Source organism: Papilio xuthus, unplaced genomic scaffold, assembly GCF_000836235.2.
Source record: "Papilio xuthus unplaced genomic scaffold, Pxut_1.1 DF824992.1, whole genome shotgun sequence".
Classification (NCBI taxonomy): Eukaryota; Metazoa; Arthropoda; class Insecta; order Lepidoptera; family Papilionidae; genus Papilio; species Papilio xuthus.
The window spans coordinates 5,035,923-5,051,649 of NW_013533657.1; the positions used below are offsets into that span (position 1 = coordinate 5,035,923).

Sequence of the window (15,727 nt, forward strand, 5' to 3'; positions counted from 1 at the left end):
TTGAACTCAAGGATAACCGGTTAAACGCAGTATATTTAACGTAGACGGCCATCCAATACCTTTGATAACATCAATATATACTCAGGTTTACTTTTACGATAGTTTTTAATTATATTTATAATTGTTCGTTGAAGTCTTTTACTAGTAACTTATAATAAAAATCACGATAGGATAACTAATTTGAAAGACATGAATCAAGACTATTAATAAAATTCGTCCATAATGATCTTATTGGAAAGAACTGTCAGTTTTTTTAGCAACTATGGTATACTTATTCTTGCTTATGTTGGTGCGTTGTATTGGAAGGTCTGCCATCTATTCTTAAAGAAATATTCATGGTTATGAAAGATGTCTGTTTAAAGATGATAATATCAAATAAACTAATACTATTTTCTATCTTAACAAAGCAGTAAATCTTACTAATATTATAAATGCAAATGTTTAGATGGATGGATGTTTGTTTGAAGGTATCTCCAAAACGGCTGAACAGATCTCGATGAAATTTGGCATATGTACATAAAGAACATAGTCTGGAAGAACACATAGGATAATACTTTTTTTAATTCCGCGCGAACGGTGTCGTGTGCTACAGCTAGTTTCATATAAATTGTTATTATAATAATATTAACAGTTATTCGTTTTCACAAGTAAACAAAACACTGAATGTCTGAGATAAGGAAGCTGCGCGCGCGCACTTATCCCCGTATAACAGTCCCAACGTTCCATGGATTTTATCTACTCACGTAGACATATATGATTAATGACGAACAGTGCCTCCGCCGGGATGCCTTTTCAACTTGCATTTAGAAATGACAATGGTATCTAAGGTTTTGGGGTTTAGAAACTCGTTTTTCATTTTTTTTTCTCATCCCATTGTTTGATAAAGCTTAGACAAAAAAGATTTTAAGTTTTTAAAAAGTGTTTGAAGATTATTTTATTCGTATTCAAGTGGGGGATTCAATGTAAATAAACTCTTGGTTACGGGCTGGAGGTTTAGAGGCCGACGAGTAGGTACTAGCGGCCACGTGTTTGTATAAGACCGGTCACTGTTTGCTCAGAGACTCCTCAAAACTACTCGGAAATGTTTGATCGTAGCTCTCGCAAGTGCTCGCATACCCATAAGTTGAATGCTTAAAATTATTTTGAAGTATTGTACAGAACTCAATTCTACTAGATGTGAGAAATTATTAAATGTAAGCTCCCATGAATGTAATAATAAGTAATAAGTGATACAAGTTTTATATAACAATAAAATTTAGGAAATAAACAATAAAGGAAGACTAAACATAGGGTTTTATCAAATCAAATAGACTATAAGACGATGTGCTAAGTTGACAATGAACTCTTAAAAACATTTATTGACCGGCTTTGTTTAAATCATAAAACGCCAGCTGCATACAGCTACTACAAGCTTAATGGCTTTTAAAAAACTATGCTAAGTAGCAGAATATAACTAAAGCGCCGATAAGCTTATGTCTTGTCAACCCACGCTTGAGTTAAGAGATTTATGTGGCCGCATTTTATTAGACATTTTATCACATTGGCAATAAAGTTCAAGTTTCTTTAGATTTTAATCGAAGTACCAGGGTAACATAAAATACCACTGTTCGAAGGCACAATGTATACGTTCAGGTTGTACCGAAGGAACATCCTGTATCTTAGTAGACATGTTGTCTCTGTCTTATAGAACAGTCGTTATCAACAAACTATACATCGATATTTAGAAACACCTGATCTATATTATACAACGATAATTCAAAAGGAGAATAAAATAATGAAAACACAAATGAATAATACTTTTTTGGTTATTCTTAAGAGACAATATTCGTCGATTTCAATCTTATTTATATAAATGTGCACGTTTGCATGGATATTTGTTACATATCTCCAGACTATCTGCATTGCTCTCTCTGAAATCTTACATAGATGTAGAACATAGTCTGGAAGAACACAAGCAATTTAGTTGCGGGCGAAAGCTAATAATAAAATAACAGCCTTTGTAATCTTCATAAGCTCTGCTTAAGGTAATTAAATTCAATGATATAGAGTAAAAAGTATTCAATTTAAAATATTCAATATAGCTATACTGTTAAGAGATTAAAATTAAATTGAATAAAAGGTCTCACATTGATGTGACGTTATCGACCTAAGGTATAAGTAGTGAAGATACGAGGTCTTACGAACCAACGCTGCTCTCTCTGTTACTAAAGCATGATTAATGGACGCGATTATATCGATAGAATGTTAATTGAAAATTAAAACTCTTATACTGATATTTAAAATTGTTATAATAAGACACAAATTGTTAGAAATATCTAAAATGATTTTAAGAGAACTTAGAAAAATTCTTTCTTGTTTTTAGACAAATTGATAAAAAAGTTGATTTCATGTAATAGCAGGAATGATTGGATGGTTGGAAGTTTCTTAGAAAGTATCTCCAGAAGGGCTACACGGATCTCGCATTAATTTGGCATTCATACAGAATATAGTCTGGAAGAACACATAGGTTATTAATTAAGTATTTTTAATACCGCGCGGATAGATTTGTGACGACAGCTACTATTTGAATATAGTACCGAATTTTAGGCATTAAATTGTTTTAACAATAGTTTGGTATAGTGTAGTTCGCTTACTTTCATTCAACTATCTAATAGTTAAAAGGAAAGCTGATAGTTTAAAGGTTTACTGAATACATTACAAATAAATTATCATAATACTATTTTTTTCGCCCTTGACTCCTTCCACGCGGAATCAAAAAAACTTAAGAGCCTATGTGTTCTTCCAGACTATGTTCTACATCTATGCCAAATTTCAGCGAAATCTATGCAGCCGTTCTGGAGATTCAAACACAGATCCATCGATCCATCTAAACATTCATTTACAATATTAGTATTTTAGTACGTAAGAAGTAAGAATCCAAAATACTTTATCATATTTTTTAAATAACTTCCTTTCCAAGAAATTGAGACTTCTGTTCATTCCAAACTCTATGAACCAGTTATTTGGAAAATTTAACTTATTTATTTTATTTTACATTTTGAATATTTAATTTACACCGAATTACCATAACAGTCCTTTATTTTGACCGAACGATTTTGGAATCAGAATATCTAAAGATTCAAATCACGCAATCATAATTGGTTGGAATTCAAAGACAAAAAAATTATCTGCAACCAGACACGCCAAACTCAAAATGTATAATTTAAATAATTCCACTTCTTTCTTATCGATTTGGATATAATAGCATCTGAATTATTCAAGTATAGACCAATTAATGTCTGCTCTAAATGTGTTCGGTGTTCTCGATTACATTTATGCATTATATTTAAGATTAACATTCGAGTTTGCGATTCATATTATGCATACGAATCTGCTCCGTTCGAATTCTCTGTAAAAACAGATTCTGCCACCGAAGATTGTTGTTCCGATATCGAGTTCCCCTCCGGCAATTTACTGACTTATTTCTTAATAAATAAACAGTCCTCATTTCTGCGATACAGGTATTGGCTTTTATATAAAAACATTTTCAATATTACAGTGGTAGAGACCACTTTAACATCTTCGCACGAATTGGCCCTGCTCGCCCGGTGAAATACCACGACCACTCACAAGACAGGCGTGAAGTGGAAGCAATTCCGCGTTTCGTTAGACGAGTGTGCGTCCCAGAGGCCTCATTTAGTCCTCTTTCTCTTCCCACCGTTTTTCTTATAAGGAAACGATGGGAAGTGGAAGTGGACTTTCCGGATGAGAGGATGCATGGAAAGAGAAAATATTTTATTTCTGTACATCCTCTCCTCTGTCGATTAAAGGTAGGCAACGCATAAGCAATTGCGTATGTCTATGGGCAACGGTCATTTCGCTATTTCAGCGATTTCAGGTGGCCGCTCACTCGTTTGCCACCTTATAATATAAGAAAATACTAAAATTGCTGCAACAAGAGCTGCAACACTATTAAACAGAACTTTCAAAATCCAATAAGAAACTGTGAAATCAGCGATCGGAGCGAGCACAACGTTTCTGTCTAATTATTCTTCAACCACGGTCACGATTATTTCAAATGGACGATCATATAATTGTATATATGTTAAAACCAGTTCTATAGCGGTTGGATTGATGTTTCTTTTTTAACGAACAGCTGCGATAGTTCCAAATAGTTAAAACACTTGTAATGGTAAAGGAAGTAACAATTATCGTTTTGTTGGAGCAACAACTAGTTATTAAATAGCTGTAGGAGTTAAAAAAATAGACATTCGACTAAAGATGATATACAATTGTTTGGTGATAAAGAATATTATTTATATGTGTCGCATGCGAAAATGAAATCAGATTCTATCTTTTGACACGTTTAAAAAAATTATGTCATTATTTAAATATTTAAAATTCCAGATATGTATCTGGAATTTGAATATTCAATCGAAATAAACATAGAAACACGCAAAGATCGGTTAAAACGCGATCAATTCAAAAGATATCCGTAGGCGAAATTCACTTCGCGTCCACCTGCCCTCTGATTTATTATGGATTCAGTATTAATTTGATATCCCTTTTTGCTGCAGCCCCTTGAGCGATCGCATGGAGGTTTACTCGGTCCCCATTATATGTGGTCTCGGACCAATCATAATTGCATATGAGCCCCGAGATAATGCAAACTTCGATACGATAATAACTCATGGACAGACTAATAAAGAAAAAAAATATAAAAAGTCAAAGAATTTCAGTTGGCTTGATAAATTATTTTTTTTATAACGCAACTGACTATTTAAAATACAAAGTAATATTTTACGAACCAAAACAACTTAACTATTAGTACTAATTTTAACATAAGAATCCGAGAAATATTTCCCACATTTTTCATCAGCAACTAAAGGATTTTAAATCGGACAATTTGTTTCAAAACTATGCAAAACAATTAACGTAAACTTAACAATATTTTGTACTGGATAATAAACTTTCAATAATTATAGGTTTAGTTCACAGTATTTTTTGTATAGTTATTGCCTATATCAATTTGCCTCACGCTTATGGCGGCATATTTTTATACCTCGCAACTCGAGTACAGGTTTATGGTGAGAACGTTGTTCATATTTAATAGTTTCCCATCTTTTATGAAAATAATCTTCGTTAATGTATTTTTAGACGTATAACTTTTATGCAGATTAAATTTTTAAAGATTCAGAGAAGAATTCGGTTGCTAGGATCAGAATTTATTTGATATTTCGAACCATCAAAATAATAAAATTAAAAACCTTAATCTAAAAGTATTGAAGTTTACAACAAATACCTATTGTTACCTATATGTTTATTTGGTGCTGATAAAAGCATTATTTCAATGCAACTTTAACCAGATAAGTTCCCAATCCGGTAACCATAACCAAGTAACAGCCCGAGCCGAGGCTCATGAGGGAGCCCTCGAGTCTTGTTACTCTTAAACGAGGTTCAGGCTAAGCGCCATCTGCGCTCGGCCACCTCAAGCCCGGTGAAGCTGTAAATGCCTCTTCAAGGCAAACAGTGACTATTCAGTCACAATAAAAACAGATAATTTTGAGGTAATCGCATCGAATATTGGAACAGAAATCAAATGGAAATTTTGTCTAAACTTTTACCGCCTACATTTCTTTGTCTCATTTTTTAATGTTTTTTTTACCAACGTATTATAAAAAACGTGTCGTATCATAGTTAAATTAATTACTAACATATTAATGTTGCTATGGATATAATCCAGTCGTGATGGAATATCAAATTTTTCGGCGAATCGTGAAATCAGCGTGCAGTTTGGCTGTCCTTGGCGGGTCAAAGGCGTCAGTTCTTTGCGAGGATATTAATTATAGCAGGGGATATAATAACCAGGCATTATGCTTTGCATCTCGATTATTAAGGCAATCATAATATAATGACGGCCGCGACGAAAACATTGCGACTGCGCATTATAATTTTGTGATTATTTGTTCATATGAACATGCTTACAATTATTTGATGATAATATAATATAAAGTGTCATTTTTGAATAAAAAACAACGTGGCCAGGAATGTCGATGAATTTATGCAGTGTGGAAAGTTTTTAAAATGGAAAACGATGATGAAATGTAAGTGCTTTTGAAAAAAAAAATCAAAACCTTCAAATTGTAAACTTCAAATGTTCTATACTAAAGCCAAACTATGGTAGCGTCAGCAAAAAACGTAAAAATTTAACTTTTATACGCAATATTTACACTTATTTGTCATTTACTTTATATAATTTTTAGATATAACCACCAATAGGCGTTTGTTTAAAGATCAATGAAACATTTTAAGAAATGTATTTTCAGGTAAAATCTTTACTATCATTTTATTTTACATAATTCTTTTCCACGTTAGTGACACGGAATTTTTTGAAGGTACGTATTTTAAAATTAAAATCATAAAATAAATATATCTTCTGTCCGTACGTACTGATTTCTTCCATTACCGGGACCAATAGAAACAGATGAGTCATCGTATTCTAAACTAATTACGGACCGCGTTATAAAAAACGCAACGCAACTTAATGCGAGACGAATAACTCAGTCGAATTTCGAGACTCATCCAAAATCACTAAGGCTGCGTTCCATGGGCGATGCCTTCGATATAATTAGATGAATAACAAAAACATATACAGAAAAAAAAACATATTACAAAGGTATATGTTAAAATAGGAAAAAGTATGTTTTATAATTGTTTAAATGACAGTTATATTGTGTAATTTTCGACACTTAATTTTCATGACAAGATAGAGTGACAAGTTAGATGACAAATGACAGAGCGTTATGGAGGACGAAGACTTGGTGCACAAATCTTACGTGATTACGATGAAGACATGGAGAAGTTGATATCAAAATTGTTTATTGCGACAAGTATAAATAAAAATATTTTCATAATTCTAGACTGTCATGGACACATTTAAGAATTAAAAATGTCGATGTCTGCGCATATCGAAGTTTTACAAACAGGTAAATTGTTTTAATTTTCGTTTATTTTAGATAGCGAGTAAATTGGCCAGTAATAAAAATTTCAAAACGCTATTTTTATATTTTATGACAAGATTCCCACGAATGTCTCTATCTGTATAAAAAGTATGCATTTTTTGTGTTTCAAAAAATTTATCAGATGGATAATAAATTTTAGTGTGATGATCTGACGTCGAAAAGTTAATTGGTTATTAAATTAATTTATAAGTACTATTTTTTTTTATCATCAGAATTAAAAATAAATTTATGCTGACTGTACATTTGAAGTAAAATTCTCCATTAAAATGACGTCACATATTTTAACATTCGTTATAACATTATAATAACAGAAGCCTCTTATAGTGTAGAGCTCTTGACTTTTTTATAATGTGCAATAAAATGATCTGAATCGCTCGGAATGCCATCGACCCGGATCGCGGTACGCAAGCCTTCGCTTTTTACATTTACAATTCGACCATACGATTCCTTAAATCGGATTAAATACATTACTCTTTGAAGTCCAGCTTAAGGATCAATATAAAAATATTTGAAAAATATTCCTAGTTTAAAATCGTTCATTATAATAAAAATAATGCAAAAGTTAATATTTTTAAAAGTTAAAAATTCGATTTGAAATTATTAATTGACTTTTGTGTCATAAAAATAATCTATTGTAAGCAAATTATGTCGTAAATTTTTATCGATTACATATCTAATTAGCGGTTGACGTTTAAATTCCAATGTTCGTTAACATACAGGCCGCTGTACAGTTTTGTAGTTTTAATTGTCTATCAAATTGTGTAATTTCCAAGAAGTTTGTACTACGATCAAGAAACTTTATAAATATTCTGTTTCCGAGTAAAGGCCGGATGCGGCGACGGTCGGCTGCACATCTGCAACTTGAGTTACACCGACTGCCGCTTGCATATAAAGACACTACTTATCGCTACCAGACCTAACAGAATTATAAAATACAAACATGAGTCACGCTCTGATAATGAAGAATGAAGGGTTAGGATTAAAGATATGCATGTAAATTTTTTAACATTCATAAAATTGGAAGAGTAATTACGAATTATAAAAACACGCAGAGCTATGCACATTTGAGTTTGAGCAAAAAAAACAGAGTTTTAGCGAAATTAATTTTAAATTGTTTCTTCCTATTCGTATTAAATATATTGTTAATTGTCTTACCTGTGATCTCGTAAATGATCTTGCCTTCGGAACGCCTTGCCACAGATGTCGCATGAATAGGGTCGCTCGTCCGTATGAGTCCTCTCGTGGATCAGAAGATTGTAGGATTTGGTGAATTGTCGGTTACAGAATTTGCAAATGAACTGTTTCTTCGGTCTGGAGGCTCTGCCAGGCGCTCTCAGGAGCCGCCTGTCTATATGCGGATGCATCTGGTGCGGGCCCGCTCCGGGCGGGAATAGCCCTGCGCCGGGGAATGTGAAAGTGTTCGCGGCTGTCGGTGAAGGTCCTGGCGCGCCAAGGAAAGCACCGGGTGGTCCGTATATAGGCGGTTGAGATGAACTGTCTGATATCATTCCGTCTATCGACGGCGTTCTGTGATGGGGTAACAGCATCGCTGCTGCCGCCTCACGTAAAGCTACCTCTTTACGTTTTTCTACCATCATAGCCATAAGGTCAAAAGAGTTCCTTTTTGTGAAGTTGGCAGAATTTCGATCAGGTGAACCTTTTGCAGGCTCCGATCTATCTCTGTCGAGCATTCGTTCGCGTTCAATTATTTCCGAGGGCATTAGAGCTGGATGCATTTCGTTGGGATAGATTACAGGGTGCATCGCTCTGGTGGGTACGACGGGAACGAAGGCTGAGGATTCGCGGTGAGATGACGCGAGGAGCGAGCCAGTCGTTATCTGCCGGTGATAGGGTATCGAAGCATCGTAGCTGCCGCTTTGACTTCTACCGCTGGACGGCGGTCGTTGTTGAGTCCTTTCAGCTGAGCTAGCTATAAATTGATCATGTCTAGAACGTAGTGGGGCAGTGACAGGACTGTCACCTGCAGGGCGCGGAGTGGACGCCCGAGATACAACCGGTCCACCGTTGTCCGACATTGCGCTCGAAAAATCATCTGGAAAAGAAAAAAAGTAATTGAATACTAAAATAATTAATAACAATCGATAAATCTGTTCAGGATGTAGAGCATGAAAATTTTGACGTTATTCTTAAAAGTATCGATATCTTTGCTTGCATCTCGTTTTACTTAAATAATTCTTTCCATAAAGAAAAAGCGGGTTACTAAAGCCAATTATTGATTACTATCTTTAAAGCTTTCACTATTGGACAGCGAAATTTCGTTGCCATATCACAATTTTAAAAGGAGTTAAATTAATAATTTGAATATTTGGTGAAGTATTAGTTTAGTGAAAGATAAATATTCAAGAATTAAAAGCATAGTCAAAAGTAATGTCCAGTCCGCAGTCCGTACCAACAATAGGCAAGCTGCATACCGAATTACAAATAGTATTTGCTTGATTATTTTAGAGGATAATATAGGCAGGTGCGGTGCTGTTAATTTATGGAACGAGAGACATATTTAATTAGGTAGCTCTACATTGTTACCGTCACAAGTCGCTCATTACCATAAAACAGCAATTTAGTTCTCACAGAGCGCATTGACATTTCGAATGGACGAGAACGCTTTATTGATTTCACCTCCGTATTTTTATTGCAATTGATTGATTAAATAATTAAATTTAATAATGCAAAGAATTATCCTTAAAATAATAATGTTTTTGAACCAAGCACCATATGATTAATTGTGACTTTCTTCTTCACAAAATGTTCAACAAACAGGTCTAGTTTATATATTGCTGATGTTACAGTGTACTTTCAATTAGATAGCTTTGCCTTATTCTTTCTACTTACAATAGCGTCTTTCTCAGTTTGTATTAATGGTTTAAACATGTATTTTCCTTTAATGTGAATAATTAAAAGCGCAGGATTTCTATTTTATTATTAAACGTTTATCTCATGCATCATTCAACAGTTTATACAGAATTGTATGGGCTCTTAGCTTCTGGTGATATCAGAAAATGTTAATTAATTATCGGATTCGAATTCGAAACCGATATTAATGTCCATATTGATATGTTGCTGTAGACCGCTTAGTATACTAATGTTATTTATTCTTTTTTAGTCTGAATTCCTCTGCTGATTATTAATTATGAACCTCTGCTATATCTTTGCCGATTATTTTAATTAACAAACTTTTGAATATGGACAACATTTAAAATGTATGCTTTTACATATCATTATCTGTAAGTCGTAGTTGAAAATTGAAATCTGACTTAGCTTAAACGGTCTAGATGTAGTACAAGATACTTCAGACTTATATGCGTATGCACCAAACTCACATGGCCCGGCGAGGTTGATGTTTTTGTCGCGTTTTGAATTAGTTTGTCGGAATTTAAAAATGTATAATATTATATCTAAAATAATATGCTTATTCATAAATGTTACGTTCCGCCCTAATTTTAATTCTGTCGTACAGTTGCCACTGCTCTATTTTGTCTGAAGCAACTTTGCTTCTGTTTATTTAACAGTTATACGTCAGTGGAAACATTAAGGGTTTTACGATTGCTCTGACCGTTTCCATCTGAAAGGGTATCAACAATAAAAACGAGCGACGCTTTTACTGTCCCGTGTGTACAGTCAGAGCCCTTCGCGGTGTTCCACTTACAAAAAATTTCCTTATTCTATATTACGCGACATCCGAGCCTTTTTACAAAATAACCAATTAGTTAGCAGTGTGTTGAAAACGACGGCATAATAGTCAAAAGCAATTAGTCGTGTCCAACCTGTTTTCATACAAATGCGTATAAATTTTAATCGGCGATTTTTTGGTTATTGTTTCAACGTCGTCTTAATGCTTAATAAATCTTTAAACGACTCTCGCCTTTAAAGTGGAATACCCCCAGATTCCCCGATAGTACTTACAGAGTATTTTCACAAGGTTTCCTGTGTGTCGTTTATGCATTATGTTTTTATATCTTTGAAGATACAAGAATAAGACAGTTTGAAGACTATGGATATTTACAGTTGACCAGCATACTGCGAAAAGTTATAACAACAAGCCGTTATGAGGTAGTCAGAGGTTGTTAAAGATCATTCATTACCAAATTACAGTTTAAGAAAATTTATAATAAATATGAAAGTATGATGAATTTCAACTAGATAAAAATACTGTAAAATTTTATACGCATGTGTTTTTATATTGATCATTACAAAAAGCGAAAAACTTTGGCCGTTGGTTACAAAGTCGATATAAAAAGATTAATCTTAAAATCAATTTATTGTAGCGAGATCGAAAAAGAAGGCGAGCGTCGGCCCCACATTTCACTACAAGCTGCCAGCTCTACCGTAAAAGCCTCCCGATCGTCTGTCCCACTCGCACTTCACCACTTTCTTCGTCCGTCTCTCTCGGACTAATGTCGCGCCTGATCGAGTTTCTACCATCTTTCTTGCTCCGAAGTTGTACGACTACTTTATCTGTACTTTTTGGTTTGGTAACTTAAAGATATGAATATGTATGCGGGCGGTGCAGTTAGTAATGGACCCCGGGTTGTAATACCCGGTCATTTCAATAACGTAAATGTTTAAAAAGAAATGTATTTCGTGTCTCTTTTTCGTATTTACATTTTGTATAGAACTTACGAGCGAACGTTTCTCCACATCGCCTACCGCTCCGCTCAGATGTAGACGAGATAGTGTCCCTTGAATTAACTGTTCGAGATAGAAATTATTTGTATTTGTGACGCTAAAATATTTTACATATGTTTGAAAAAATTATCAACTGGTCAAACTTTTATTTCGTGATACTTAATACTTCCAAAGTATTTTATTTCATAAGGAACTAAGTTTACACAAAAAACATACAAATTCTTAATTCTTCTTAGTCGTTTCAGTCTTTTCAGACTGGTCATCAAGTACCAGTGACCCGCTTCACGAGGCACCGCCACTCCTCCCTAGTCGCTAGTCCAAATTCTTAATTTTTTTATAGCATAAGGTGGCAAACGAGCGAGCAGCCACCTGAAATCGCTGAAATAGCGAAGTGACCCATAGACATACGAAATTGCATATGCGTTGCCTACCTTTAAAATAGCCATTGGTTAAAATAATTTCAGTTAAAAATAACGTATAACTGCCACTACAATATCTTTAACAATAAGGCGTCAATATTCTCGGTAAATTACTATTCCTTAATTTAATGTAACTAAATGAAAATTTATTATAATTTATGGATCGAGATCCATGTTAGAACAAACTAAGAATTATTTCACTGCTCGAATGACTCGCACTGAATATTTCATTGATGTTTAAATATTTACATGATTATCAATATTGATATATAGTCTGTTAAGTTAACCGACAATAAAGTTGTAGTAAATATGTATTACTTTATGTAAATAAGTACATTTATGTAATGAAATTTATATAGCTTTCATCATCATCATCATCTACTACACTATACGTACCTACTGAGGGGCTCGGAACCTACACTAAGGGGTGACTAGGTCATAGTCAACCACGCTGGCCAAGTACGGGTTGATTGACTTCACACATATCTTTGAATTTCTTCTCAGATATGTGCAGGTTATAGAGCTATCAGCTTATGTTAAATATGTAACATAAAGTTCAGGGATTTCATTATAAATCATAGGATTGATTTAAAAACACTAACTCCTTTTAATTTCCCACTAATTATTTTTCCTCTAATTAATTTCTTGCGTCATCTATTTTTCTTCTTCTTCTTCTTCTTGTCAGCCATGAGTCGCCCACTGCTGGGCATAGGCCACGATGACCGATCCTGTGCTACCAGCATCCAGGAAGCTTTCGCAACTTTGACCTTGACTTCAATTTTTACGTAATCAATAAACTTTTAATGATAAATTGACGTACTTTTTTACCTAAAGATATAGAGCGTCTATCTATAAGTATATCAGTGTTTTCGTTAGCGGCAATTAAGTAATTACACTTTATCGTTATAATAACTGTAAATACACGTTACGATATTAAATGTACAAATGCTAAATTCATTTATAATTGCGCAGTATCATTTGTGGACGACATTTTACCTGGAACTTGTTTTCGGCGTCTTGGAAGGTTGCAATTGTCCCGATAAGTGTTATTTGTTGTTTGATTAGATAGCATCTTATCTGTTGATGGTTGATTAACTACCATGCGCTAGATGAAAAGGTCGCTTCTAGTATACTACTTGTCGAATTTATTACCTACTAGGTGTCTCCCGCGACCCAGTTCGCGGAGAATTAAGAAAAAAACAATTAGTCGCCTATGTGTTCTTCCAGACTATGTTTATCTATGCCGAATTTCAGCGAGATTCATCATCATCATCATCAAGCAGTTCTTCTAACATCCATTCAAATATTTAGCCGAAGCCGTTTAGTGTAGATTTAAATGACCCTTAAATTACTATGAGTGCAGTAGTGAGTAGCAAATATATTTTCCTTTTTAGCCTTAAACTCGGTACTCATTCAGTATTAACTGCACTAAAGTTTTGGCTAAACTAATACACTTTAAGGGACAGTTCAGTTTGCCTATACATGTACACTGAACTGAACTGTAGGTGTGTAGTCGGCTTTATGTAGTAAATACCGCGACATTATTAGAAATATCCTCAGACGTTATTGTCTGCGATATTATGTTCAAATAAAAAAATATTCTTTCATAAAATGTAAAATGTTACTTGATAAAACACGATAATCAAAGGAACGAGGTTTTTGATATTGAGTAGATATATTTTTTTATTTGAAGTGACCGCCACTATGACACGCGTGGATAATGTATCACAAACATGTTGCGATAGACCGCAAAGCGAACATGGCTATATACAGATAGTTATATACAAATAATATATTAATATCGAATTAATTAAACAAGATAATCCATAGTAAGACCCATGGACAGATCCATAACAAAGTGGATAGTGTTGAAAGCCATAGGTCAGTACCAAGTCTCAGACGAACTCGAGGACAGATTGAACTGGAAGAAACTAATTAGGAAAGCTGATATTACTGTACAGTATATTAGCTATGTAGAGAGAAATTACAGAAATCTAGGTACACACTTTATATTAAAGTATGGCCTAAAATTAGTTAAAAAGACTTCATTACAAAAATTATTTTAAAACTCATGAATTATAAAGTCATCGGAAATATTCGTGAGTTTCACTACAGTACATATGAAATATATTACTGTCTCTGTTTATTACATTGAGAGTGATAAGGAACACTGTTACCCAGGTATCGTGGTAGTAGTAATTCAAAATTTATTTTGGATTCACATAAATGTAAGACAATTAAATACTTTCAAAAGTCAATAAATGTTTGATAAAGAAATTCTTATGAAACCTTTATACCAATGGATACGTTAATGTATTATTTAAAATATAGCTCTACCTTAATACGGAAGTGTAGAGATTATTTTGAAGATAAGATTACATAACGCTATTTACCTTTTACCGAAGTTTGGTCAATTAAGACACCTATTAGTTACACATGAAATTATGCAAAAATTAGATATGTCTTAACTATCCATATTGCTCAAAAGTCTTGTTCAAAATTAGAGATTAAAAGTTAGAGCAAGTCAAAGAGCTTCAAATAGAAAAAGCGAACTTTAAGTAGGAAGGTTAAGTTAGACTATACTTTCCTACTAATCCTTCGTTATTATTAATAGCAGCAAAGTTTTCAAGAAATAAATATGACGTCACATGACATCATGAGACTTCCTATCTAGAGATAATATGTACGTTGAAAATGTCATCAGCTACGTCCCCACTGAGGGGCTCGGAGCCTACCCTAAGTTAAGGGTGATTAGGGCATAGTCAGCCAAGTACGGGTTGGTTGACTTCAGAATTTGAATTTCTTCTTAGATATGTGCAGGTGGCATCACGGTGTTTTCATTCACCGTAAGAACGTCGGATAAATGTACATATGTAAATCGAAAAATATATTGGTTCATGGCGGGATTCGAACACAGGACCTGCAGATTGCAAGTCAAGTGCTTGACCCCTGAGCCCACGACGCTCAAATAGTAACACCGACGTTAAATAGTACTTGAAACAAACTAGTAGTCGGTCGTATTGGTTGCTTAGCTTAAGGAATACAAAACCATTTCCATAATTTCAATCTAATGGTAATCTTGGATACATACTTTAGAAACGTTATTTAAAATTATCTACACGATTCGATTTTCTATTCGGTAGTCTAATTTGCTTTTAACGTTAATTCAAATGCGATAAAAATATAAATCTTAAGTGACCAGTTAGAATATATCAAACGTCTGTAAGAAATTTCATGTCAGTTAAGTAGCGAACTCAGGGTAGGCTCCGAGCCACTCAGTGAGCACGTAAGTGAGTCGATGATGATGAAGTAGCGATCAGTTGGCAACGTTTGTATTGCATTATCTGTACGAGTATTATCTAGTTTAAGTTGTAACACCTTTTTATATACAAATAAAGATTATATCACAATACACAAAGCAGAAATAATTTTCCACACAAAGACAATAGGAACGATAATTATAATCTTAGCAAAACCCGGTGGCACAAAACGTTTTAAATACAATTGTAAAACAACAATCGCGCAAACCACGGACCGTTACTTGGGGCTATTATTCTCAACTCCGGTGGTATTACCATTAAAAAAACATATAAAAAGAAAACAATCGTTGTATGCATAATCACACGCATCCATCAGACACATGACTATGTAATAAAACAGGTA

At 34.0% G+C, this 15,727-nt stretch overlaps 1 protein-coding gene across 1 annotated transcript in view; it reads right to left on the minus strand.

Annotated features, from left to right (window-relative positions):
* The window catches only part of bowl (brother of odd with entrails limited), a 31,812-nt gene that overhangs the window by 15,587 nt on the left and 498 nt on the right, over nt 1-15,727 (minus strand). Inside the window, exon 2 of the mRNA XM_013324568.1 lies at nt 8,157-9,054. Coding sequence (XP_013180022.1) covers nt 8,157-9,037 — 881 coding nt within the window. The 5' untranslated portion in view covers nt 9,038-9,054. The remainder of the gene's footprint in view (nt 1-8,156; nt 9,055-15,727) is intronic.